This window comes from Diaporthe citri, assembly GCF_014595645.1.
Source record: "Diaporthe citri strain NFHF-8-4 chromosome Unknown scaffold_6, whole genome shotgun sequence".
Classification (NCBI taxonomy): domain Eukaryota; kingdom Fungi; phylum Ascomycota; class Sordariomycetes; order Diaporthales; family Diaporthaceae; genus Diaporthe; species Diaporthe citri.
The window spans coordinates 164,024-186,539 of NW_025064851.1; the positions used below are offsets into that span (position 1 = coordinate 164,024).

At 54.2% G+C, this 22,516-nt stretch overlaps 9 protein-coding genes and 1 non-coding gene across 10 annotated transcripts; 6 read left to right on the forward strand and 4 right to left on the reverse strand.

The window, feature by feature from the left end:
* Nucleotides 1-399: 399 nt before the first annotated feature.
* Nucleotides 400-4,517, forward strand: INS49_012080 (uncharacterized protein; the record flags this gene model as incomplete). The annotated part of the gene is made up of 10 exons (XM_043172786.1): nucleotides 400-765; nucleotides 839-1,022; nucleotides 1,137-1,167; nucleotides 1,358-1,503; nucleotides 1,589-2,011; nucleotides 2,079-2,466; nucleotides 2,713-2,821; nucleotides 2,889-3,467; nucleotides 3,548-3,831; nucleotides 3,914-4,517. The coding sequence occupies 10 exons, from the start codon at nucleotides 400-402 to the stop codon at nucleotides 4,515-4,517; spliced, it is 3,114 nt and encodes a 1,037-aa protein (XP_043022083.1).
* Nucleotides 4,518-5,471: 954 nt separating this feature from the next.
* INS49_012081 (uncharacterized protein) lies at nucleotides 5,472-7,151 on the forward strand (the record flags this gene model as incomplete). The annotated part of the gene is made up of 4 exons (XM_043172787.1): nucleotides 5,472-5,636; nucleotides 5,710-6,060; nucleotides 6,120-6,967; nucleotides 7,031-7,151. The coding sequence occupies 4 exons, from the start codon at nucleotides 5,472-5,474 to the stop codon at nucleotides 7,149-7,151; spliced, it is 1,485 nt and encodes a 494-aa protein (XP_043022084.1).
* A 393-nt stretch (nucleotides 7,152-7,544) lies between these two features.
* INS49_012082 lies at nucleotides 7,545-7,644 on the reverse strand. Its single transcript has one exon. It is a non-coding gene; the product is annotated as a tRNA-Arg (tRNA).
* Nucleotides 7,645-8,858: 1,214 nt separating this feature from the next.
* Nucleotides 8,859-10,273, forward strand: INS49_012083 (uncharacterized protein; the record flags this gene model as incomplete). Its single annotated transcript, XM_043172788.1, has 2 exons — nucleotides 8,859-9,731; nucleotides 9,812-10,273. The coding sequence occupies 2 exons, from the start codon at nucleotides 8,859-8,861 to the stop codon at nucleotides 10,271-10,273; spliced, it is 1,335 nt and encodes a 444-aa protein (XP_043022085.1).
* Nucleotides 10,274-10,779: 506 nt separating this feature from the next.
* On the reverse strand, nucleotides 10,780-12,565 carry INS49_012084 (uncharacterized protein; the record flags this gene model as incomplete). Its single annotated transcript, XM_043172789.1, has 4 exons — nucleotides 10,780-11,303; nucleotides 11,366-11,841; nucleotides 12,092-12,228; nucleotides 12,371-12,565. 4 exons carry the CDS (start codon nucleotides 12,563-12,565, stop codon nucleotides 10,780-10,782), a joined length of 1,332 nt encoding a protein of 443 aa, XP_043022086.1.
* An 884-nt stretch (nucleotides 12,566-13,449) lies between these two features.
* Nucleotides 13,450-14,608, forward strand: INS49_012085 (uncharacterized protein; the record flags this gene model as incomplete). Its single annotated transcript, XM_043172790.1, has 2 exons — nucleotides 13,450-13,773; nucleotides 13,868-14,608. 2 exons carry the CDS (start codon nucleotides 13,450-13,452, stop codon nucleotides 14,606-14,608), a joined length of 1,065 nt encoding a protein of 354 aa, XP_043022087.1.
* A 358-nt stretch (nucleotides 14,609-14,966) lies between these two features.
* INS49_012086 (uncharacterized protein) lies at nucleotides 14,967-16,935 on the reverse strand (the record flags this gene model as incomplete). The annotated part of the gene is made up of 9 exons (XM_043172791.1): nucleotides 14,967-14,993; nucleotides 15,050-15,156; nucleotides 15,216-15,638; nucleotides 15,704-15,968; nucleotides 16,026-16,486; nucleotides 16,537-16,689; nucleotides 16,745-16,759; nucleotides 16,815-16,828; nucleotides 16,892-16,935. The coding sequence occupies 9 exons, from the start codon at nucleotides 16,933-16,935 to the stop codon at nucleotides 14,967-14,969; spliced, it is 1,509 nt and encodes a 502-aa protein (XP_043022088.1).
* A 399-nt stretch (nucleotides 16,936-17,334) lies between these two features.
* On the reverse strand, nucleotides 17,335-18,854 carry INS49_012087 (uncharacterized protein; the record flags this gene model as incomplete). Its single annotated transcript, XM_043172792.1, has 2 exons — nucleotides 17,335-17,996; nucleotides 18,101-18,854. 2 exons carry the CDS (start codon nucleotides 18,852-18,854, stop codon nucleotides 17,335-17,337), a joined length of 1,416 nt encoding a protein of 471 aa, XP_043022089.1.
* Nucleotides 18,855-19,937: 1,083 nt separating this feature from the next.
* Nucleotides 19,938-20,261, forward strand: INS49_012088 (uncharacterized protein; the record flags this gene model as incomplete). Its single annotated transcript, XM_043172793.1, has 1 exon — nucleotides 19,938-20,261. One exon carries the CDS (start codon nucleotides 19,938-19,940, stop codon nucleotides 20,259-20,261), a length of 324 nt encoding a protein of 107 aa, XP_043022090.1.
* A 1,229-nt stretch (nucleotides 20,262-21,490) lies between these two features.
* INS49_012089 (uncharacterized protein) lies at nucleotides 21,491-22,231 on the forward strand (the record flags this gene model as incomplete). Its single annotated transcript, XM_043172794.1, has 3 exons — nucleotides 21,491-21,808; nucleotides 21,887-21,938; nucleotides 22,011-22,231. The coding sequence occupies 3 exons, from the start codon at nucleotides 21,491-21,493 to the stop codon at nucleotides 22,229-22,231; spliced, it is 591 nt and encodes a 196-aa protein (XP_043022091.1).
* Between the last annotated feature and the right edge of the window lie 285 nt (nucleotides 22,232-22,516).

Consider the following 22,516-nt stretch of genomic DNA (forward strand, 5'->3'; position numbering starts at 1 on the left):
CTAGAATATGCTGTTCGGCAAAGTTCCGTGTTCGTCCGCTGAGATGAACAACGCACATATGCACTGTTACCACTGAAGCTTGATTCGCAGCACGGAAAACACATCGGAGGACGATCTTGCAGGAAACTATGACGAAGAGGCATGTTGGAAGTGACACATTGCGTAAAGTACCGCTCATTCCATGCAGTCCCCTCTCGGGCACTGGACGTTGTTGGTTGCATCTGGTCGTCATTGAAGACGGGAGGAATAGGATGAACAGGAAGTAATGGGCAGCTCAAGGAGCCCTTCCAAGATGAGGAATGGGGCATAAAAAGGCACAAATGGAACCCTTTTCACAGTCTCGTTTCCTGTATCAAACCTCATCTCTTCTAAACCCGCAAACCGTCACAAGAACCGAACATGGCCACTTTCAACGTGGGCGGAGCTACCTTCCAGAGCGGCATCAACGTGCCCGGCTTCGGAAAGGCAAGCGGGAGCAGTGGATTGAAGATCCCCAAGGTCGGAAGTGTCTCCTCAAACATTGGCATCGACCTGTCTAAAGGAGTCAACGGCCTCACTGGAGACATCAAGCTCACCAAAGACAAGGGAAATGTCTTTCGCAGTGGAGCCACGGACGCAGAGACCGTCAATGACATCTCCCACCAGGCTGTCTGCTCCTACTTCATAGGCCCGCAAGCCGAGAACATGAAGTTCTTCAGGAAGAACATGGACGAAATCCTCAACCAACTCGAGCAGTCGAGGGTGAACTACTTTCCTGAAGACGGCGTCAGTCTCCACCATTCGTAACCTTTCTTAGAACGCAGGATCGAGATAATTGACAAATTTGCCATCTCGACAGGCTTTCATCACGGAGCAGATTCAGAACTCGGCAGAGTTCCAGGACCGTACTACGGCCGTTGCCAACGCCGTTCGCAAGACAGGAGAGCTATTAGGCAAACACTCGATCCCGTTCTGGTCACCTCGCTATCAGGCGCACATGTGTATGGATATGTCTATGCCGGCACTTCTTGGATACTTCACCAGTGCGTTTAATCTCTTTTTTCTGTTTCGTTTGACTACACCTCTGTATAGCAATTTTCTCAAAGTTTCGGAACACATCATTCTAGGGTATTTATCAGTTTACTAACAAACAATAGCGATGCTGTACAACCCAAACAATGTTGCCTTGTGAGTCAAACTTCAACTTGGTTTCATGACGCCCTGGTCCCCTTCATTTCCCAGGACATGGGGGGCCGTATAGTTCAACAGGAACAATTGAATTTCGTTGTTCTCATCACTCAGTCATTCTTCGTTCCTGCCTTCGGTGGGCGATGAGTCTTCCTTGAGAGGAATCAAGCTAATACCATGGTTTGTTCAGCGAGGCATCACCGCTCTCCACGTTGGCAGAGATCAAGGTTGGAGAGCAGCTGTGTGAAATGTTCGGATACAACGTCAGCGTTGAAGCAAAGGGCAATAGGCCCAATGATTCGAGGCCGAGCCCCTGGGGCCATGTCACATGCGACGGTACTATTGCCAACTTGGAGTCAATGTGGTAAGCCCCAGACCTCAAAATTCAACTTTTCTGGGATCATCACACTGACTGGTACAGGGCTGGTGAGTATTACCTTTATGGCCCAGTTCGGCGCTTCCTGGCTCAATTCAGGTCCTTACAACCTTGGAAATGCAGCAAGAAATCTCAAATTCTATCCCCTCTCGCTTCGCATGGCTCTCGACGGACCACTGAAGAATGTTGGCGAGACATTCACAGTCGTCAACGCCCAGAACAAGGAAGACCTGTTGGTCAACATGCCGACATGGGACCTTCTCAACCTGAAGGTAGAGACCATACTCGATCTCCCAGATCGCTTGAATCGTGATTACGGTATTTCTTCCAAGTATCTGGAGAAAGTGATGGATGATTATGGGATCCAATCCCTGGGGAAGGATGAAATCGAGAAACAGTTCGGCATCGAAAAGCCAGCACAGTACATGCTGTCCAGCACACGGCACTATTCCTGGCCTAAAGCAGCAGGTACGTCCTGTCGTTCAACTTTGAGTTGATAATGCCCTCCATTGACAATCATCGATGATAATTATAGCCATCGCTGGGATTGGATCTCAAAATGTGGTCAGCATCGCGGTCGACCATGGCGCACGCCTCGACCTGTCCAAGCTCGAGGAGCAGCTTGAGCTCAGCCTCAAGGAAAAGCAGCCGGTGTATGCTGTAGTCGCAATTATGGGGACGACCGAAGAAGGCGCGGTCGACCCACTTGGCGAGGTACTCAACATGCGACGCCGCTTCCAGGCTCGCGGTCTCTCCTTTGTCGTCCACGCCGACGCGGCCTGGGGAGGATACTTTGCTTCAATGCTTCCGAAGGATTATCTCCCCGGAAGCAAATTCTCGGGCCCTCTGCCGATCGGGCTGGGACCAGCTACGGGATTCGTGCCGGACAGCGGTCTGCGGCCCGATACCCAAGATGACCTCTGGTGGCTGCGGCATGCAGACTCCATCACTGTCGATCCACACAAAGCTGGGTACATCCCCTACCCTGCGGGTGGGCTGTGCTACAAGGACGGACGGATGCGGTACCAGCTCACTTGGACGAGTCCCTATCTGTCACAGGGATCGACTGAGAGTATTGGAATATATGGGGTGGAGGGAAGGCAAGTCGATTTCTATGCATATAACCAGTCTTCTAGGGGATGGCACCAAGGTGACTGACCAGTGCACAGCAAGCCGGGAGCTTCAGCCGTATCCACATACCTTGCCAACAGTTGCATTGGGCTCAACCCCGATGGCTACGGCGCACTGCTAGGGGAGGTCACCTTCACGTGTAGTCGGGTAAGCAAGATGCTCGTTTGGCTGCTCACTGTTGAAATTTCAGGATAATCTGAGTAAATTTCCGTAGTTATCGGCACAATGGGCAGCCATGACTGATGACAGCATGCCATTCACGGTCATCCCTTTCAACATGCTCCCCTCCGAGCTGGCGGATGATGCAACTGAGGAGTCTATCGAGGCCGAGAGACAATGGATCCGAGACAACATCCTCTCCGCCTCCAACCTCGAGATTGTGACCAACACCAGCACCAGCCCGGGGGGCGATGATGCCCTCACCCTTCTCCGAAAGTTGGGATCGGACCTGAACATCAACGCGTTTGCTTGCAACTTCAAATACAGCAATGGGGACTTGAACACTGACGTTCTTGAGGCAAACTACTTCATGCAGCGCATCGTTGAGAGCCTCTCGGTGGACTCTCCCGGCGACGACCCGACAAAGATCCCTCTCTATCTCACCTCCACGGAGTTCTCGACGGATCTCTATGGAGAATGCGCGGCCAAATTCAAGGAGAGACTCGGTCTCAAGGATGACAAACAAGATCTATTTGTGCTGCGCAATGTCGTCATGTCTCCGTTCCCCACCGAGAAAGACTTCATTGCCGAACTGGCTGGCATCTTCAAGAAAGTCGCGTTGGAAGCAGTCGACGTGAGTCGTCCAAGCGGATTATGTTCTTCTCTTCCACCTTCGTGAAAGGCCACAGACTGACATTATTTGTGATTGATAAGGTCTCCCGCGGTCGTAATGAAGAAACCAAGGGTATTCACTCCTTCCTGATGCAAGGCGAGAACCCGGTCTGTCTCCTCCACAATCCCAGTTTCCATGTGGCAAATCACCGGCGGCAGACGGTCTTGGAAGTTGAACTCCCACAGGCTGCCCAGGAATGGTATTCCACACTTAGGTCTCAGTACCCTGGAGAGATCTTCACCTTCAAGACAGTCAAGGATGTCGATCTCACCGAAGCGATCAAGAGCGGCGGAGCCCTGACTGGCTTCATCACCTCCGGTGCCTCGTGAGTCCATCCACCATGAGATGGACCCTTGACCATAATGGGTGAACAGGACCGACTGACCATGGGCCCATGGCCTATCTAGTTACGGTGCTCCCATGCTGCCAAACTTCACTCTGAACATCACTCAACCCACCGTGGACCGCCACCTCAACGGCCTATACCTCGCCTCCAGCTACCCCACGGGCCGCATGCCCTTCTACCTCTACGGAAGCGACACGGAGCACCACATCGACCACGCCCTCCTCACGTCGCCCAACATCCAGCTCTCGGCCGCAGACGTCAAGCTGGACCTCTCCCGCTCGTCACCACCGCCATCAGATGCCAAGCGACCTCTCGTCCTGATGCTCGACAACGTCCGGGAGGAGCAGATGCAGCCCTTCCCCAGCGAGAACTCCGTCCTCGCCTCGCTGCCCGACTTCTTCTTCCGCCCCGGCAAGGAGTTCGAGGTCAGCGTCTGGGAGGACCCCACACCTGGGGGTAATGACGCCGAGCACACGCTGAGCGCCTGGGGTGCGCTCGGGCGTGATGGCAGCGAGGACGGGCTTGTCGGCAGGGGGACGATGGTCCTTGGCGAGTCCGTCTTCGTGGACGCTGAGCACCTCAACTTTGACCCGTACAAGAGGGTTGATGATGTTGGGGCCTGGACTGAGGAGTTTGAGAAGATTGGGAAGGAGCTGCACAAGTGAGCGAGAAAGTGACTGGGTCAGGACTTTCGTGGCATGGCGAGGATTCAACATGAGACTGTCTGGTGAGAACGACACATTTTTCTTGGTTTGGGGTTCGAAATTGGCAATGAATAGTAGTACCTGCATTTGTACCTAGGTCAAGAATGAATAGTGAATACCTAGCACTGTATTGCTTTTTGAGATACTCTGGTCCCAAGACGGAAATTTGTACCATTGCGGTAAATGTGCGAGACCTTGCACATGTTCTCGTACCCTCGCCTCCCATGTCGTCACAGATGAGGTTTTTTCGCGTGCTTGCTTTGCCTCGGGTATACCAGTCACATAATCCACCTCCGAATTATAGACATGGACGGCAAGGCTAAAAGCCTGGGTAAGGCTTTTCGTGGTTGACTGCAATCAGGGGCTATAGGACGGTGGCAAAATTCGACCTGGCATTCGCCGCGCGCGCAGTTGAAAGGGGAATTTGGCTTGAAGAATGGCTGAAATCCTAGGTCCACATTCATAACACCGCGGTACCCCGCGAGGTTACTTCCAGGCCTTAATGTACAAAGGGTCAATAGACCATTGCACTCTACAACGACAATCCTCCTCGCCGTCATACAGAGACAGCATGAAACATAGAATGAGTGGCAAGTACAACGCCTAGACTTGGTGGAGGCAAGTCAAAACGAAAACACACCATAGTGTCCACTCCCCGTCATCACACGTAACCAATCCCACTAATGTGAGCATTTCTCATTAGGAAACACATCTTATCAGCGGCGAGGTCCGCGGCGAGCTACTCCGCGGACCATCACCGGACGCATGAGGACCCACCGCCGGCCCACCTATCTAGCATTGCAACAGTACAAGATTTTTGGTGGATCGTAAGGGCGTGTGAGTGATATATAAAGATGGATCCCTTGGCATGGACGGTTTCCAAAGAAAAACATATGAGGCACCACCAAGCCCAAAATGTCGTCGCCACCCCAGGTAGCCGTGTTTGAGCAGCTGGGACCTACGTCCGCAACCGATCTGAGCGAAAAGAAGCAAGCCTCGGGCGCTGCCGCGGCGCCTCTGGATGGAGGGGGTGGACGGAAGAGTTCCCGCACGACATCGATATTTGCAGTGGCAGGCTGTGTGAGTCCTCGAGGCCCTGCTCAACCAATGGGAAAGAAATCAGCTGACAAGAGAACTTGATCCTGTCGCACAGACGGCAGCCAACTTCTCCGATGGCTACCAGCAGCACGTCGCCTCCACGGTGAACGTCATCTTCGCGCACATGCTCGGCAATCAGTACACATCAGACGACAAGACGAGGATCTCCAACGCCCTGATCGTCGGGCAGGTCTTTGGGATCCTGCTTCTGGGCTTCGTCACGGACTGGTGGTCGCGAAAGGCGGGTATGGTCTTCACCTCGTCGCTTGTCGTGATCGGAAGCCTGATGGCCACACTGGCGCTCAGGGTCGAGCGCCTGGGCGTTGAGAATATGCTATGGTATCTTACCATCGTCCGTGGCATGGCTGGGGTTGGTGTTGGGGGCGAATTCCCAGCCGGAGCGGCTGTGAGTTCACCCATACCCAAGTGTTGGGCTAGTGTCGTGATGCTAACTTCTGCCGTTAGGCCGCCTGCGAAGGAATGGAGGATTACAAGCCCAAGTCCCGCGGCCCCGTCTTCGTGTGCGCGACGACATTCATCACCTGCTGGGGAGGGCCAGTCTGCGTGTTCGTGTATCTGATGACTCTGATTGCATCCAACAACAACCTCGACACGACGTACATCGCGGTCAACGCCGTCTCGGTCATTCTCCCGCTATTTGTCTTCATGTTCCGCCTCCGCATGCAGGACTCGAGGCTTTTCCAACGGTCCAACTTCAAGTCGACGAAGACGGTCAGGATCCCGCTCCGGCTTATCTTCAAGAGATACTGGGTCCGCCTCCTGGGCACCGGCGGCGCGTTCTTCATCTACGACTTTGTTAACTTCCCGAACAGTATCATGTCCAGCACGATTATTAACTCCCTGGTGCCGGGCAAGGCCCTACAGACGGTGGCCATGTGGCAGCTCATCCTCTCCCTGATGACGCTGCCGGGCGTGTTTGTCGGCATCTTCCTCGTCAACAAGCTGGGCCGCCGGTGGACCGGGATCCTGGGGTTTGGCGGCTACCTGCTCGTCGGCCTGATCGTCGGGTGTTCATTCGCGCAGATCACCGAGGTCATCCCGGCGTTTGTCGTCATGTACGGACTGATGCAGAGCCTGGGGCACATGGGACCTGGTGCGACCCTCGGGCTCGTGTCGACAGAGTCGTACCCGACTGCCATCCGAGGTGTCTGCTATGCGATTTCAGCGGCCCTGGGCAAGGCGGGCGCCGCCGTTGGGACGGAGGTGTTCACGCCTATCAAGGAGAACTTTGGCCAGAGGTGGACCTTCTTCTTCGCAGCCGTCTTCGGTGCTGTTGGAATGGCTGTGTACTGGTAGGTCTTGTGGTTGACCAGCCATGTTTGGAAGTTACAGCTTTTGCTAACACTGGACTCCAGGTTCATGATCGAAGACATGACGCAGGCAGATCTCTTGGCTGAGGACAAGGCATTTGAGATATACCTGAAGGACAACGGATGGGAGGATGAAATGTTGGAAAACGCTGAGCATAAGGAGTGAGTGGCATGGAAGGTTTGGAGGTTTCAATGTCAATACTGGCCAGTCGCCCCGCGCAATAGGCGCTGTGGTCGTAAAAGACACCCGCGCTACTAGTACCGCGTACTTGACTGTCTTGGGCACTTGACCAAATGTGGCGCCTTGTAAGGAGTCAAGTCAAAAAAAGCATCACTGCCAAATTTTGCGCCGCCGGAATGACACCGCGTAGACATGTATCACAACTTCATGTTGTTTGCAAATTGCTCTCGCAAGAGAATACAAAAGAACCCGCCCTGACTATCGAACGTAGTAGGCTGGAGGTACGACGTCCTTAATAACCTCCCTCTGTCTGGAACTGCAAAATGGATGCAGTACGGGGAGCCTTGGACCAAATATGTGCTTTACAGGGCCTATAAGAGGACTATGCAGGGGTCGAACCTGCAATCTCCTGATTGCGAATATCTCGTGAGAGGATCACGAGTCGTAGTCAGACGCCTTGCCATTGGGCCAATAGTCCTGTTGTTGATGGATGGGGAGGTCGAACCGAGTTTTACAAAGGAGAGAAAAGTCTGTAGGGAGAGTGGGGCGGGAGTTCTGTTATAGCTTGCCGGGTGGGGCGCCACAGTCGGGAGACGGAAAGCGGGTATGACACTGTGTGTGAACCGTGCTCATACTAAGCAGGCGCCCGAAAATCCAGGCAGATAAGCCGGGGTGACGAAGTAATGTGGATAAATGGGGTAAAGGAGTGGGAAGGATGGATGTCAGGATGGATGTGCGGGTGGTCATGGTCTTAGCTTGCGGCGTAGCACACCAGGTCGTGCAGTAAGTAGTGCAGTAAGACAAGACAAGCTTCGACAAGCTTTTTGGTTGCCTCTGGATTGGGTGCATTGGGGCGAGGTGGAACGAACCCGACGGGGTGGGCGGTGCAGAGTACTAGGCTGAGAAGTTGATCTGTGCTGGTCTGCGAGGGACAGAATTAAGGTACCGAATTATATTGGCCGACCACGGAAGCGCATTGCAGATGCAGATGCAGATGCTGGGCCAACGGGAACGCGGTATTCACCATGCACGGTTGGTTTCCCGTTTGGGTGACTTGGGGAATTTGGCACTGGCTCTGGCATTGAATGTAACTGACTGCGTGGTGCCTTTTGTCAAACGAGGACTAGCTCCGCAGCCGAAGAGAAAGACGGGACCGTTTTTCGAGACAAGCTTTTGGGAAAACGGAACCCTGTCACCCGGGCGCTGCCCTATTGGCCCCACAGCCCCACTGGTGCGATACCGAGCGCGATCCCGCTACACGGCCCCTGCCACAGGATGCACATCCCTGCCGTGGCTGACATGTCCAGCCAACGGGCTCGACGCAATCACGGTCTCAGCCCAGCCAGCTTTGACAATGCGGAACGAAGTCTTGTCAGACTGTGCAGATGAGGGCGTCGTAGCCTACCGTGATGACAACCGCAGCTGGGTTACTAGAATAAAAGAGAAAATGGCCACTCCTGTCCCTACTCTCGTTCCCATTCCTAATCCCATTCAATGGTCCCATTCCTCGCTGCTGCTCCTCAACTTCCGTCCTAGACCTTTTTCCATATACCGCACCCATCTCCCTTACACCATTTGCCTCTCTTCTACTAAGATACCCGTCAAGACCTTGGCATCACCTGTCCAATCCCTCAACAGTGCAGTTCCCAAAATTCTCAAGCAGTAGTGGTGGCAACAAACAAACCCCCAGCCATGGCTGCACCGCTCTACGACCGCATGGTCGCCAGCCTGCCTCGACTGGTGGGCCGGTCCGACGACTTCGAGCCATACAACTACACAAGCAAGAACGGCCATGTGTGCGCCATGCCCCGGCCGCTGACCAACACCGAGACCGCCAAGCTGGCCGGCGGCCATGATTTCTTCACCATCAACCAGATCATCACCGGCGCCTGTGCCTGCTTCACCCTGCTCAGCCTGTTCATCCTCATGTTCAGACATGCAACCCACCTGTCGAGGCCCAACGAGCAGCTCAACATCCTGAGGATCTGCTGCTACCTGCCCGTCTTCGCCGTCGGCTGCTTCCTCGAGGTCTCCTTCCCGAATGCCTACGTCTACATCAACCCCTGGCTCGACTTTGTCCAGGCCATCGCCCTGTGCAACTTCTTCCTCCTCATGTGCCAGTTCGTGTCCCCCTCGGACCAGCACCGCGAGGTCTTCTTCGCCGCCCTCAAGGTGCCGCAGAAGAATAAGAAGAGCAGCGCTGGTCGGCGGGGCAGAGGCCGTCGCGGGGACCATGGCCCGCAGCCTGAGGTCGAAGAGGAGCCCATCAACGGCCTCGAGTGGTACCGCAAGATGTGGATGCTCATCTTCCAGTACCCGGCCGTCCAGGCGCTCGTGGCCATCTTCACCGCCATCTTCGAGTCGCAGGGCGTCTACTGCCTCGTGAGCAGCAAGCCCTACTTTGGCCATCTCTGGCTCGACATCATCCACAATGTCAGCTTGACACTGGCAATCATGTCCTGTCTGAGGCTCTACGGTGCTCTCAAGGGGCGTCTGGCGCACCACAAGCCCCTCGCCAAGCTGGCTGCGTTCAAACTGCTTGTCGCCATCACCGGTATCATCCAGGTAGGTCCCCACAAGGCTCCGATCCACCCCTCAAAATCACACAGTACAGCCAGACTAACAACATGAACCCTCGTTCCCAGCTCATCTACTGGATCCTCCGCTCCATCAGCCCCTCCCCCCTCAAGCCAACAGCCTACTTCTCCTGGTCCGACGACTTCATCGGCATCCCGGTCATGGTCATGGCCCTGCTCACCGTCCCCTTCTCCATCTTCTTCCACTTCGCCTACGACGTGAAGCCCTACTACCTCGAGAACGCCGGCAAGCACATGCCCCTCGCCCAGGCCGACCTCGAGTCCGGCACCTCGGCCGGCGGCTCCCCGCCGCCTCCCCACAAGCCCGCCGGCCCTTACGCCGCCGTCGGCGCCGCGGGCACGAGGTACCAGGGTGGCTTCCTCGGCGTCTGGGCCTGGCTTGGTTTGCTTAACCCTAGCGAGCTTATCTCTGGCTTCATCTTTGGCTTTACCATGTTGAGTAAGGAGAACCGCAAGGTTGGTGTCACGACCGTCCGGAGGGCTCAGACTGGGGAGTTCGGCCAGGCTTGAGGGGTCTAGAGCTATTTGGTGTGTGGTGGTGAGCTCTGTGGGAGGCTCGAGGTACTTCAATTTTGGTATGGGGGACCCAGTGGTAGCGGAATGACGATTCTTGGAATTGACGAAGGAGTGATGTTTCCGATTTTTCTTTTCGTTGTAATTTGTTTTCGAAACACCAAAACCAGTCTGGAGTTTGGGTTACTTGGTGCCTGTTTGTTGGACACCGGCTCGACGGCACGAGGCGTTCTCCTGGGACTTTTTGTGGACCTGCGTCCAGATGAGTGTGTTTGTTGATACGATCTATCATACCCTTGTTAGAACCATGTTCTGAATTTTGCTAGCGAATCAAGACTGTACTGCTGAGAAGACTCGATCCATCTCATTTACTTACTGTTCTGTCCTCGTGTCCAACTACTCTTTGACACGTGTGCAGGTCAAGCGATGGGCCCGACAAACATAACCACGACGCTCTCATATTTACGCGGTGTTGCACGCAGCGCTGCGCCTCCATTATCATCTCATACGTCTCCAGTAAAAGCAGTCTGCTGAATCTTGCGCTGCTTGCGCCACTCCTCAGCGTACCTAACACCAAACCCATGCTGAAACACAACGCGAACCTCCTCAAGCGTCATGTTCGCCGCCTCAGAGAAGCAGAAATACACAAAGACCCAGCCGAGGAAAGACAGGCCAGCGTAGAACCAGAACGTGCCAGAGGGCGTCATGTTCCGCATCATGGTCAGGAACGTGGCCGAGACGACGATGTTGGGCCCCCAGTTGGAGATATTGATCAGCGTGGTACCCATGGCCCGGACCTCCATCGGCAGGAACTCGTTCGCCTGCCACGGCACGCAACCGAGGCCGGCGGCATAGAAGGCGACGAACAGGATCATCATGACGAGCACCACGTAGGCCGGCCAGCCGATGTTCGTTTCTGTGGGCTCCAGGGTGTTTAGGTCTAGAGGGATCCAGTGGAAGGCGACGGCCGCGATGACCAGGCAGACGGGCATTCCCCACATTGTCCAGAGCAGAATCCTACGCCGACCTGTGCGGTCAATGAGGAAGATTGAAAGGACGGTACGGCGACGACGGTCTCGACTGTGATACTAGTAGGGTTCGGGAACCCCGCGATATCGAAGAGCGTTGAGGAGTAGTACATGAGTGTATTGAAGCCGCAGAACTGCTGAAACGCCATGATCCCACACGCTGCGATGGTAGCCCTGAAGTTCGCAGGGATGGTGAAGATATTCTTGAGCGAAGTGCGCCACGAGATCTCCTCACTGAGGTCCTTGGAGGCGTTGACACCGTATTCAAGAGACAGCAAATTGTTGGCGAGATGTTCCTCGGTGGCATGAGGGTAGATGCGTCTCAGCACCCTTTCGCACTCTTCGCGTCTGCCATGGAACATGAGCTGGCGAGGCGACTCGGGACACCAGAAGAGAAGGACACTGAGGATGATGGACGGGACGCCTCCGATGCCGACCATGTACCTCCATCCGTGTGCCACCTTGTAGAAGGCCGCGTCAAAAGCGTAGGCAAGGACCGAGCCGGAGCCGAGGAAGATCATGTCGACCGAGATCATCCTGCCGCGGAACCTCGCTGGGGATATCTCTGCGATGTATAGAGGAACGATCCAAAGGGGTGAATTAGTTAAATCAGCAAGACGTTTCCTTTTGTACTTGTTTCTTGAAGTTAAATGAGAACGATTGGACGATGAACTCGCCATGGAAGCGGAACCGACACCCAGCCCAACGGCGACACGACCCACAGACATCTGAGCGATGGTGTAGGAGCTTGCTTGTATGACAAGCACCGACGGTGAACAACACGGACGCAAACCAGATGGCCGGTCGACGACCGTACATGTCCGCAGTGACTCCGGCAACAACAGCACCGACTAGAGCTCCCGCAGCACAGAGTGCGGTGATGAGCTCCTTGTCAGAGTTGCTGATGGGCTTGTTACCCAAGGTCTGACCCAATGACGACCAGCACACCGGAGATGACACCAGTCTGTCTCGACGTGAATTAACAACAACCCGTCGCAAGGCTCAGTTCGGGAGTTGTACAGGCTGCGGAAGAGGAGCCTTGTGGTGCAAGAAAGATTACACGTACGTCGTAGCCGAAGAGCATGCCACCTATGGCAGTGGCACAGGCACAGAGCCAGACGAACCTGCCCGGTGTGGTCTCTTCGATAGCCTCGAGGTCGGCATGCTCGGCGACTTTGAGGACGGCGTCGTTTGAAATGGAACGCTCGAGATGCTCAGTGGCGGGAACGCCTTTAGACACGTCTTTGTCGTTGGCAGACATACCGCTAGGTTGAAAAGAATTATTTTAACGAATCGTTCAAGCGAGGAAAGAAGTCCCAGTTCAGCCTTTGACAGATCGTTTCGCCCTGACTTGAACTTGAGAGCCATTAGATAGGATGGGATACGCCACGGGAGGGCATCCTCGATTCTTATAGATTGGTGATCAACAAGATTGGGGGGGAGCCGACGCAGCCAGCACTTGAGCATCAAGTTCTAGCTTCGGCAGGAAGCCCAGACCTGGACGAAGCGAGCCAATGGCCCAAATAAGCACATTTTACTCGCCAGAGGATTTCATCGGCGCATTTGGCTGAATGCAGCAGGGGATATACCCCAGGTTTCCGGATGTCTTCCCCATTATTTCCCCAGAATCTGCAATCTGGGGGACCACCCGCCATCCTGGGCTTGGTTGGATCGGAAGGGTGTGTCGGGTCTGGGATCATGGCTCTGCAATTGTTGACGGCACCATGGCACGTGCTAACTGGTAAACGTTAACCCAGAAAAAGCCTGGGCATCTCTTTCCGAAGCTGGGGCAAGTCTTTCCGGCGGATCGCAGCCAGGGGTAAGTGTATCCGGTGTAAGTGCGACAACGCCCCCACAAACACAAGGCTCCATGGCACAGATATCGCGCGGAGCTTGCTCAACCACAGACGAAATCCCCATGCATCGTCGTATATGACATGTATCTGGACCCAGAGTCCCACAAAGGTAGTACGTCTGCTGTGCCTTGAAAATTCGCATCAGCATGTGAGACCGGACAAGTATAAAGGAGGGACACCTCCGCCAACCCTTCGGTTTTGGTGAATCGTGGCACGCCGTTCTCCTACAACCTTTCAGACCAAGAAACCCTCCTATCTCTCAGCACTTCACCTCTTCCCCCGCGCCACCATGGCACAAAAGCTGAAAATCGCGGCCGCCGGCCTCGGCCGCATGGGCAAGCGTCATGCCATCAACTTCCTGCACAGAACCCCGCGGGCCGAGCTCGTCGCCGCCTTCTCGCCAGACCCCTCTGAGCTGGCATGGGGGGAGGAGAGCCTCGAGCCGTACGGCGTGACCCTTTACGATGATTACAAGAAGATGATTGAGCACGAGGGGCTCATGGCCGTGGTCATTGGTACCGCCACCTCCGTCCACGCCGAGGAGGCCATACAAGCCATGGAGAAGAACTTGCACGTGCTGTGTGAGAAGCCGCTGTCGACAAGCATAGACGTCGTGAGTAACCTTTTAGACCTGGATGAGTAGTGGTGGTAGAGTGTGTTCACGGTCCCAGAAGCAGTGACTAATTTGGTGTGACGCTCCTGTGCAGTGCAGACAAGTCGTCGCCGAGGCCCGCAAGCGGCCACAACTCAAGGTCATGTGCGGTTTCACCCGGCGCTTCGACGAGTCCTACCGCGACGCCCACTCCAAGATGGAGCAGGGCCTGATCGGGCGGCCCTCCGTGGTCCGCAGCCAGACGTGCGACAAGCACGACCCGTCGGGCTTCTTCGTGGAGTACGCAGCGTGGTCAGGCGGCGTCTTCGTCGACATGTCGGTCCATGACATCGACCTGACTCTGTGGTTCTTCGGCGACAACGTCGTGCCCAAGAGCGTCTCCGCGTACGGAATCACGGCCGTGCAGCCAGACCTCAAGAAGTACAACGACTACGACAACGCCGTGGGCATCGTCGAGTTCTGGGGCGGGCAGATCGCCAGCTACTTCTGCTCGCGCATGATGGCGCACGGCCAGGAGGACGTCACGGAGGTCATCGGGACGGAGGGCAAGCTGTCCGTCAACACAAACCCCCAGAAGAACTTTGTCAACTACTACGGCCCCGACGGCGTCACCCGCGAGGTCCACGCGCACTACTACGGCCGCTTCGAGGGCGCCTTCGTCCAGGAGGCGAACGAGTTCGCCGAGTGCTGCTTGGACAACAAGGCGTTGCCGCTGGACATCAACAACGCGGTCAAGGCCGTACAGATCGGTGCTTGGATCCAGGAGGCGCTGGTCAAGGGCACGCAGATCCGGTTCGATGAGACCGGGAAGAGGATCGAGCAGCCCAAGCTGTGAGCATCTACCACGGGTATGGCGGCATAGATTTTGTGTTGGTAGATAAAAGTCAAAACTCATCCCATTGTTCTTGCAGGGACGCGACCATGGGCTCTGTGTTCCACGATGTGGTCTGCTGCATGTGCCGGAGGAATGTCCTGACCGCCTGCTGATCTGCCTTATCAACAAGGACTCCACCCCCTTTGAATTTACTCTTGTTAGTGGCAGCTATGAAACACAAGCTAATGAGTTTGACTTACAAACAGATAGGGCATGTCTCGCCATGAAAAGCAGATTTTCCGCCCCCTGGTTCGAGTTCGCGAGACCAATTATGCTCCTCAAATGCTTTCGCACAACACTCTAGATGCTCACAATATGGTTAGTCTTTCTCCGGCCTAAACTGAGTCTGTCTGACAACATTATAGCACTCTCAGGGCGTCGCCCTGCCTCCGAGTCACTTACCTCTCTACGTCTATTTTCTCTCAAGCCGTCGTAGCCAGACTTCTGAGTCGCTAGCTCCGACAGCGCAAGCAAAATGACAGCGACATGATAATATTGCAGTCCGAATGCTAGTCATTATCAGCTGGCCTCTTCGTCCACCGTTTTATGTCGACCCTGGGTTACATACCAGTACATGGCAGAAGCATCCATATCTCAGGGAGCCTCCTTACCTCGCCGCTACCGGGTCCTACCCAAGTTGGGTTGAACGTCGCCGGCTTTGCATCGTGCCACGCTTCCAGCTCCGCGCGTGCCTCGTCCAATATGCGGTTTCGTGACTCGATGTCCTCGACGGCGGTGCCGAGCAGTATGCGGGCCACGATCACGACTATCCTCGCCGCATACGCCATGTCGTCGTCCCGGCTGTAAATATCTGACTGCAGGAATGCCTCCAGGTCCGTCTTGAGCGGCGACTGCTGCACCATGGATATGTATATATCCTGGCGCAGGCACAGCCAGGCTGATGCCTCTCTCAGGCCTGGGGTGAAGCCCCAATCACGCATCGAATTGACTATGCGTGTCGTCCCCGTGAGATGGAGTCCTCGGTCCTCCGCTGTGGGAGTTTGTCAGCAAGTCACTTTGGATTTCCAGCAGGAGTCAGAGCTTAGGTAACCATACAGTCCATCTCCTCGTATTGTCGAAGTATAGCCACTGCGGCGAATATCTCCTCGGAAACATAGTTCTCGGGATTGGAGATGGTAGGGATCAGGAGATTCAGGCACTTGTCGTAATACTCGAGGGCCTCGGTTGACTCCTGTCCGCGGCGGTGCCTGTTGATATGCCGTGAGGAGAAGGCGAAGATGGCGTAACGCAGGGTCGGGTGGAACAACGCTCGACGAGGTACTTCTGTCTCGAAAGTGCGTCCCCGATCGGTGATGTCGGCCTGGGCCCGCGGTTAGAGCGCTCGAGGGAGAAAAGTTGTGGCGTCAGTGACACTTACCCATAGGGCCATATTGTCAGTAAAGTTCCGCATCAACACGGCCTCCCGCTGTGTCAGTGTAGTATTCGGAGGCCCAGAGGTTACGGAGAGCGGGTAAACTGTAGAGTATGAGCGAGAAGATGTGCTTTCGGGTGAGCCATAAACCGCAGACGGCTCTGTTCTTGGGGTCGACGACAGTATGGTGTGGCTATAGTTTTCATGCACCGGGGTTATAGCGTGCAACATTGCATAAGGCCTGGCTCTGCTGTTCCCCACCCCATCCGAAGACTTTGGGAGAGAAGAGCCATGCGCAGTCATCACTACGTCCTGGGTCTCAGGTGTCGGAAGCCCACGAGCACATATCGAGTCGTCAATGCCGGTTTGGTCACGGGCGTCGGGCCACGGGCCATCATGATCGGCTTCGAGGTAGTCCGGATCTTCATACCATCTGCTGACCGCGGTCGTCTCGTCCAGGTATGTCACTGCCCCGTCAGAATTATCGGCCTCTGAGGCTATTGGGTGACGCACTTACACTCTTCAGCGCTGTGGACCCAGGTCTGGTCCTCTGGGAACGAATACTTTTCTGAGCCAGATTTGTTGAAGCCTCGGAATCGGACATTCGTAGTCCGCACACATTCGATGCCATCTTTGGTGCAAGACTCGCATGATGGTATCTTTTCGTCACCTGCGACCATCAGTACGAGTTTTACACCCCTCTGGGATCTGCACCAGGAGCTCACATTTGACGTGCCGGGCTGTCGTGTCTCAATTAGCAGGCTCCATGCTCGCTCTGAAACACGGTGAACTCACCTCTGCAGGCCTGGCTAGACACCGTTTTCGAGTGTCAGCCACTCAGAGACTTCCATTCTAAGGGCAGCTCCACCTACCAGCCGTTCACGACTCTCGTCCTTCTGCTTGGCCCCGCGTCCATAACCACCCCTCCACGAGCTCGCCGCAGCTGAGCATCAGCTGCAAGCCGACTTTACTGCTGTGGTCATGGGCTCATAGATGACAGCGACAGTGACTTCAAAATGAACGTCCCCAGAAACATTGGTCAATCGTGGTCAGGTGTTCCTGTGGTCTGGATTGTGACTCGGCGTGCTTGTGGCTGTCTTCGGAAGGAACCAACAGTTGGCGACAGCTCGGCATGCTTCGGGATAGCCGTTTTCCATACCGCTTGCATACTGCGGGTTAGGGTAATGCCCGCGTTTCGGGACCTCGCTGCATTGATGGTTTGGATCTTGGGCTTTTCTCTCTGCGGCCAGATAGATAATGCCTCATTCTAGACCGCTTCTATCGACACCCAGATCTACCCACGCTAATATCGCTTCTAAACTGTGACCCTCTTGATATAATTGATCAACTCGTTCTGTTCCCTGGAAATCGAATCGCGAAACTCTGCAGCCTTGAAAACATCTTCGATTTCCTGTTCGTCAGGAACCCTCTGCCTGGTGTAATTCACGGGTCCGTCCTCAATAGAGTGGGGAACAAACACCGAGGCATTGGTGGTTATCGGCGTCAGGTCCTCCCGAATGCCCATACCTGCCGGATCTCCGTCGACAAACCATAAGCCAATCACTGGATAATGCGTGTTGTTCTCTGCATCTTTGAACTCGGGGAGCACAGCGAGCTCCTGCACAATATACCCTTCCATACCGTACCCTCCAGTGGTCGCGTCCTGGATCACTTTGCCATCTTGTCGCAAGACCACGTCGGCACCCTCACGGGCAAAGATCGGCTTCCGAGCGAAACTTGTCATTGAAGCGGGCTTCTCGTTCTCGAAGTATGTGGGGAGAAGCCACTTGCTTCTCGGGTCGTCTTTGAAAAGTTTCCAGAGGACGGCACATATCGCCTTGTTGCTCCATAGGAGCTTGTACGGTGGCTCAATCCACACGGTTCCCCCGATGTAGTTCCCTGATTCGTCATGCTTGCCGATGTTCTCCATGTCTTTGAAGCACGCCTCGCCGAACTCCTGGTTGACCATAAATTCCCCTTAGTACTGTTAGTCACCTGCTACGGATCCCAAAGTGATACATTCTGGAACATTCTAAAGCACAAAGATCGGGGATGTGTAGCAGGAGAAGAATGGTACGAACACGGGTAAAGCTTGAAGACAACGTCGATGTGTTCGCCCTGTCTGGTGTAGAATCGGCCGTCCTTGGTTGACAGGGATATCTCCTCCATCGTCACTGGCACGGTGGTGTAACCTGCTTGCTGGCATGTCTCCATCAAAAGCATGGTATTCACGGCATCTTCGCCTGTGGGGTCCCCCTCGCCGACAGCGAAGTGCACAACAGGCTTATAACCAAACTTTGTGCTGATGAGCGAGAGGTTGCGCTTCCAGCCGTCAACAAGTTTCTCAGTGATGCTGTTGTATTGATCGTTGCCGTGGCCTGTCTGCTCCAACCACAGCCATTGGATCGACCCAGCCTCCACGAGCGAGGTCGGCGTATCTGCGTTGAACTCATAGAACTTTGGCACCCGCAATCGTGGATCGGGATGGTCGAGACCTCCAAAGCAGACGTCGAAGCGGCCATAGATGCTGCCCCAAGCGGGCTCGGGGTCCCACGACTCCTTGATCTGCTTGAGTGCGAAGGCTGGAACTGCCATGTCCTTGGTGATCATGTCTGGGTGCTCGACAAGATAGTCTGCCGCCTCGCAGCACATGTCAAAGACGTCTTTTGCGGCACTTTCAAGGAGGAGTACCTCCTTCTCAGTGAACGAGTAATAACGGTCGTCTGGCCAGTACGGCTCCTTGGCACCGGGAGCCACCACGTCGCCAAAGACAAGACCTTGGCTCTGCACGAGCCGTGTGGCATTCGGCCTCTGCTTGCAGGGAACACGGCGCATTTTCTTTTTTTGGCGGGAGGAAGAGGTGTTGACGTTAAAACGGGGAAGATGGTAAACAAAATGAACAAGTTGTGGGTAGCTTTGGGAATCTTAGGTTGGTGTAAGTCAATTAGCGCGTTCGAGTCGTGGAACGTTCACACGTATGGCTGGCAGTGTCCATATTATATGATGACTACTATATATCTAGGCAATTGACACCTTTCTTTTTCTTTCCAACGCGCGCTCTCGGTGACTCGCGCGAGCTCAACGAACTGGGTATCAGAATCTAAAACGGCTGCATCGAAGTAGATCGACTATAAATGTCGTCCTGGGCTTGAGGAAGCATAAACAATGAATCAAGACTCGTGTTAAAATTGAGATCAAAGAGGTCATGATCTGCAAATCCCCATGGGCAATCACGCAGAAACTTACTCATTGTACCATTGGCAGACAGCGTACTGACTCAAGTGAGTTGTGAGAAAGCGCAAAGTACTAATGAGCTCCGAGATACTATATTTAACTCACCTGACTGGTCTGCTGACCACAATATTACGCGCGACAAATAGGACAAGATAATGAAGGGACATGCGGAAAAGAAGGGCTGTCACAGGACGAGAGGTTGATTTCAACGATAGGATCATATCTAAGGTGCAAATTTATACGTATCATTACCCAGAACCGAGTCGCATTGTAGTCGCCATGAGTGTGTATGAACATTGGACCCTACTAGTATGTATGGGCATTTTCTTTTCAACACTTCCAGACAGCGATATTAATATTAGCAAGTAACCATTGTTTACATTCTGGACTGGTCTTGTCTATTTTGTCGATCACTACCTTACCCAGCAGTTGGTGTTTCACATACTCATCCTTTTTTATAACATAGTCGGAACATTCGGGTCGTTGACTCAAGTATTGTGTTGCCATCTTGACTCAGGAGTCTCCTGTATGAATCTAGACCATCTCCATCTAGGAATATAAAAAAGGTCTTAAATGCGTGCCACAACCAAACAATAGAACATCAAGCACAAGTCACTGATTACCACAACTTCGTTCACTAATACCTCAATCAAACCAACTCCTCGCACATTCCCTCAACGCACGATGAAGACTCAGCACGTCGCACTCCCCGGGCTTCAGCTCGCAGCTGTTGCTTTCTTGGCCGCAGTCGCCGAAGCCAAGCCTTTCTGCACCGACGCCGCCGGCAAAGTCGTCGCTACCGCCAACTGCGTGGGCGCCGACAAGGCCAACTTCAACCTTGTCGAGTTCAACGGCGACCTGAAGGTCGGCGATGAAGTCCCCAACGACCCCGCCAACCCAGTCGCCCGCGACGTCAACTCCGGCCTCGTCAGCGGCGGATTCGGGCGCCGTCAGGATTGCGACCCCAACACCGAGAGCTGCAGTGGAAGGGGACCCATTGGTGGCTAAGATATATCTGGAAAACATCTGGAGGGGATTCTCACGCGGTTACTAAGATACGTCTGGAGAAAGTCTGGCGGGGTGTGTCACACGGTTAGATAGTCAAGAGCTAGCACCCGGTGTCCCTTCGCCAAACACTGGCGACGCAAGGTCCAATTCAACCTCTTTTCCCTACAAATTGGTGGATCCTGAATTACGAAATGCGGAATTCTACTGTATTTGAAGAGCAGTCGTGGGCCTCCTCAGAGGCAGTGTATAGCACAGGTGACGCCGTAGGCTCGGCCTGGTTATGGGACGCTGTTGTCTACTGCAAAGCCTCTCCGTATCAACAAGTTGATTTTGCTTGTATGATGCGCAAATTCTTCTGCTCCTTTGAACTCAACCCGCCTAACCATGTGCTGCGCTCCTATAAAAGACGCCACAAATCCCAGTAATCATCTAGAATCACCGGCAATTTCCCCTGGCGATGGTTGGCTTTGCCAGACTGCTGCAAATCGGCCTTGACCAATGAGATTTTGCCGGGCCCAATGTTCTCCTCGTCCAAAACGACGCAGACCCTCGACTCCGGCTACGCATACATCGGGCGGGCTACCTTTGCCCCGGATTATACTCATCGACTACACCCACGCAAGAATCAGGCCTTTCGGGAGTAGCTCGACCCAGTCGCCTTTGCCCGGAATATCAGTCCCCATTTCCTTGCGCACCGATATCTATGGAGGGCTCGCAGGCTGGGTTCCCCGTGAATGGGAGGATGAACAGGTTGAAAAGGAGTGGCTTCTGCAGAGATTCTACAACAACGGTCAGAGCCAACTCCACCCACCGCATGAAGTGCTGCAGCTGCTGTGGTCTTGACGGATTTGCCATACATGGCGTAACTTATAGCACCGTTTAACCCCCTAAAGAACAAGGGTGAATGTCTACTCGTAGAACTCACGTGGAACATGATGTGTTGAACACAAACAGAGCCCATAAGACTTCAGTACCTATTAATTGCATCCTCTGAAGTTTTAATAATCAGGCGTTTCGGGGTGGGCATAGTGGGAACCAGGGTTTATTGACAGTGTCAGCTGTGAACCGCCTTAATCTGTCAGCATCCCTGTTCAGGATTCTCTTGGCGCTTAACCAACTGCATATAGTCTACAACGTGCTGAGGCCCCGACCCAGAAGCGTCAAACAACCCAACACACTCAACTCGTTCGACTTCTTGAAGTCCCAGGTTAGGAACCCCATTCGACATAATGGGCGGGGTCGCATCTGTTCCAACAGACCCATCGCGCGAGGTGCAAGTCATCTCCGCGGGCTACTCCCGCACTGGCACCGTGTCAATGTCGATGGCATTGGACAAGCTCCTTGACGGCCCGATTCTCCACGGAGGGACGCAGATCCTCATACGTGGCGACGACTATTGCAGCCTCTGGATCAAGGCATATCAGGCCAGGAATGCTGGGGACAAGGAGACGACTCTGAAGCTTGTCCGTGAAGCGACTGCGGGCTTCGTTGGGACTGCGGACTTGCCACCGGCTGACTTTATTCCCGAGATGATGGAGCTGTATCCGGTAAGCAAGTTGATCCCTTCGAGGCAGTTGTGGACCGTTGGTCCGGAGATGGTGCTGATTGACTTCAATTGCTTGTAGGATGCGAAAGTGGTGCTCGTTCGTAGGGACCCGGTCAAGTGGTGGAACAGCAGTAAGGTTTTCCCATAAACGGGCATTCGACTCTTCACCCAATTAGTACAATTATTGACTTTCATGATCAAAGTCGCCGCTCTTACAAGCCGGACGACGCCAGCATGGCTCGGTTTTGTCCTGGCACCGATCCCTGGGTGGAGGTACCTCCACTTATTTGCAAAGGAATACAGTCGTTCCACACTCAAGCTCGCAGGCCTGGGAGGGACTGACGATACAGCGGATCCGTCTCAGCTGATTAAAAGGGGTGGCCCCCGTGAGTACTGCGTGCTTGATCTTCTGGTCACGTGCTAATGATGCTCTGAATGAAGACATTTTACAAGCTCATCACGATAAGGTGCGAGCTGCAGTCCCAAGAAGAGAGCAGTTACTAGAAATGGATTTGAGTGAAGGCTGGGAGCCGTTGTGTAAATTCTTAGGAGTACCGGTCCCTAACGAGCCTGTTGGAATATTCTAGATATCTAGGCTATTATTAATACGGGATATCCTTTTCCCCATATATTTGCCACTGTATAAAGGATAATAACTATAAATAGGGGCCTTCCCTCCCATAGAATAAACGTTAGCTAGCCTAATAAA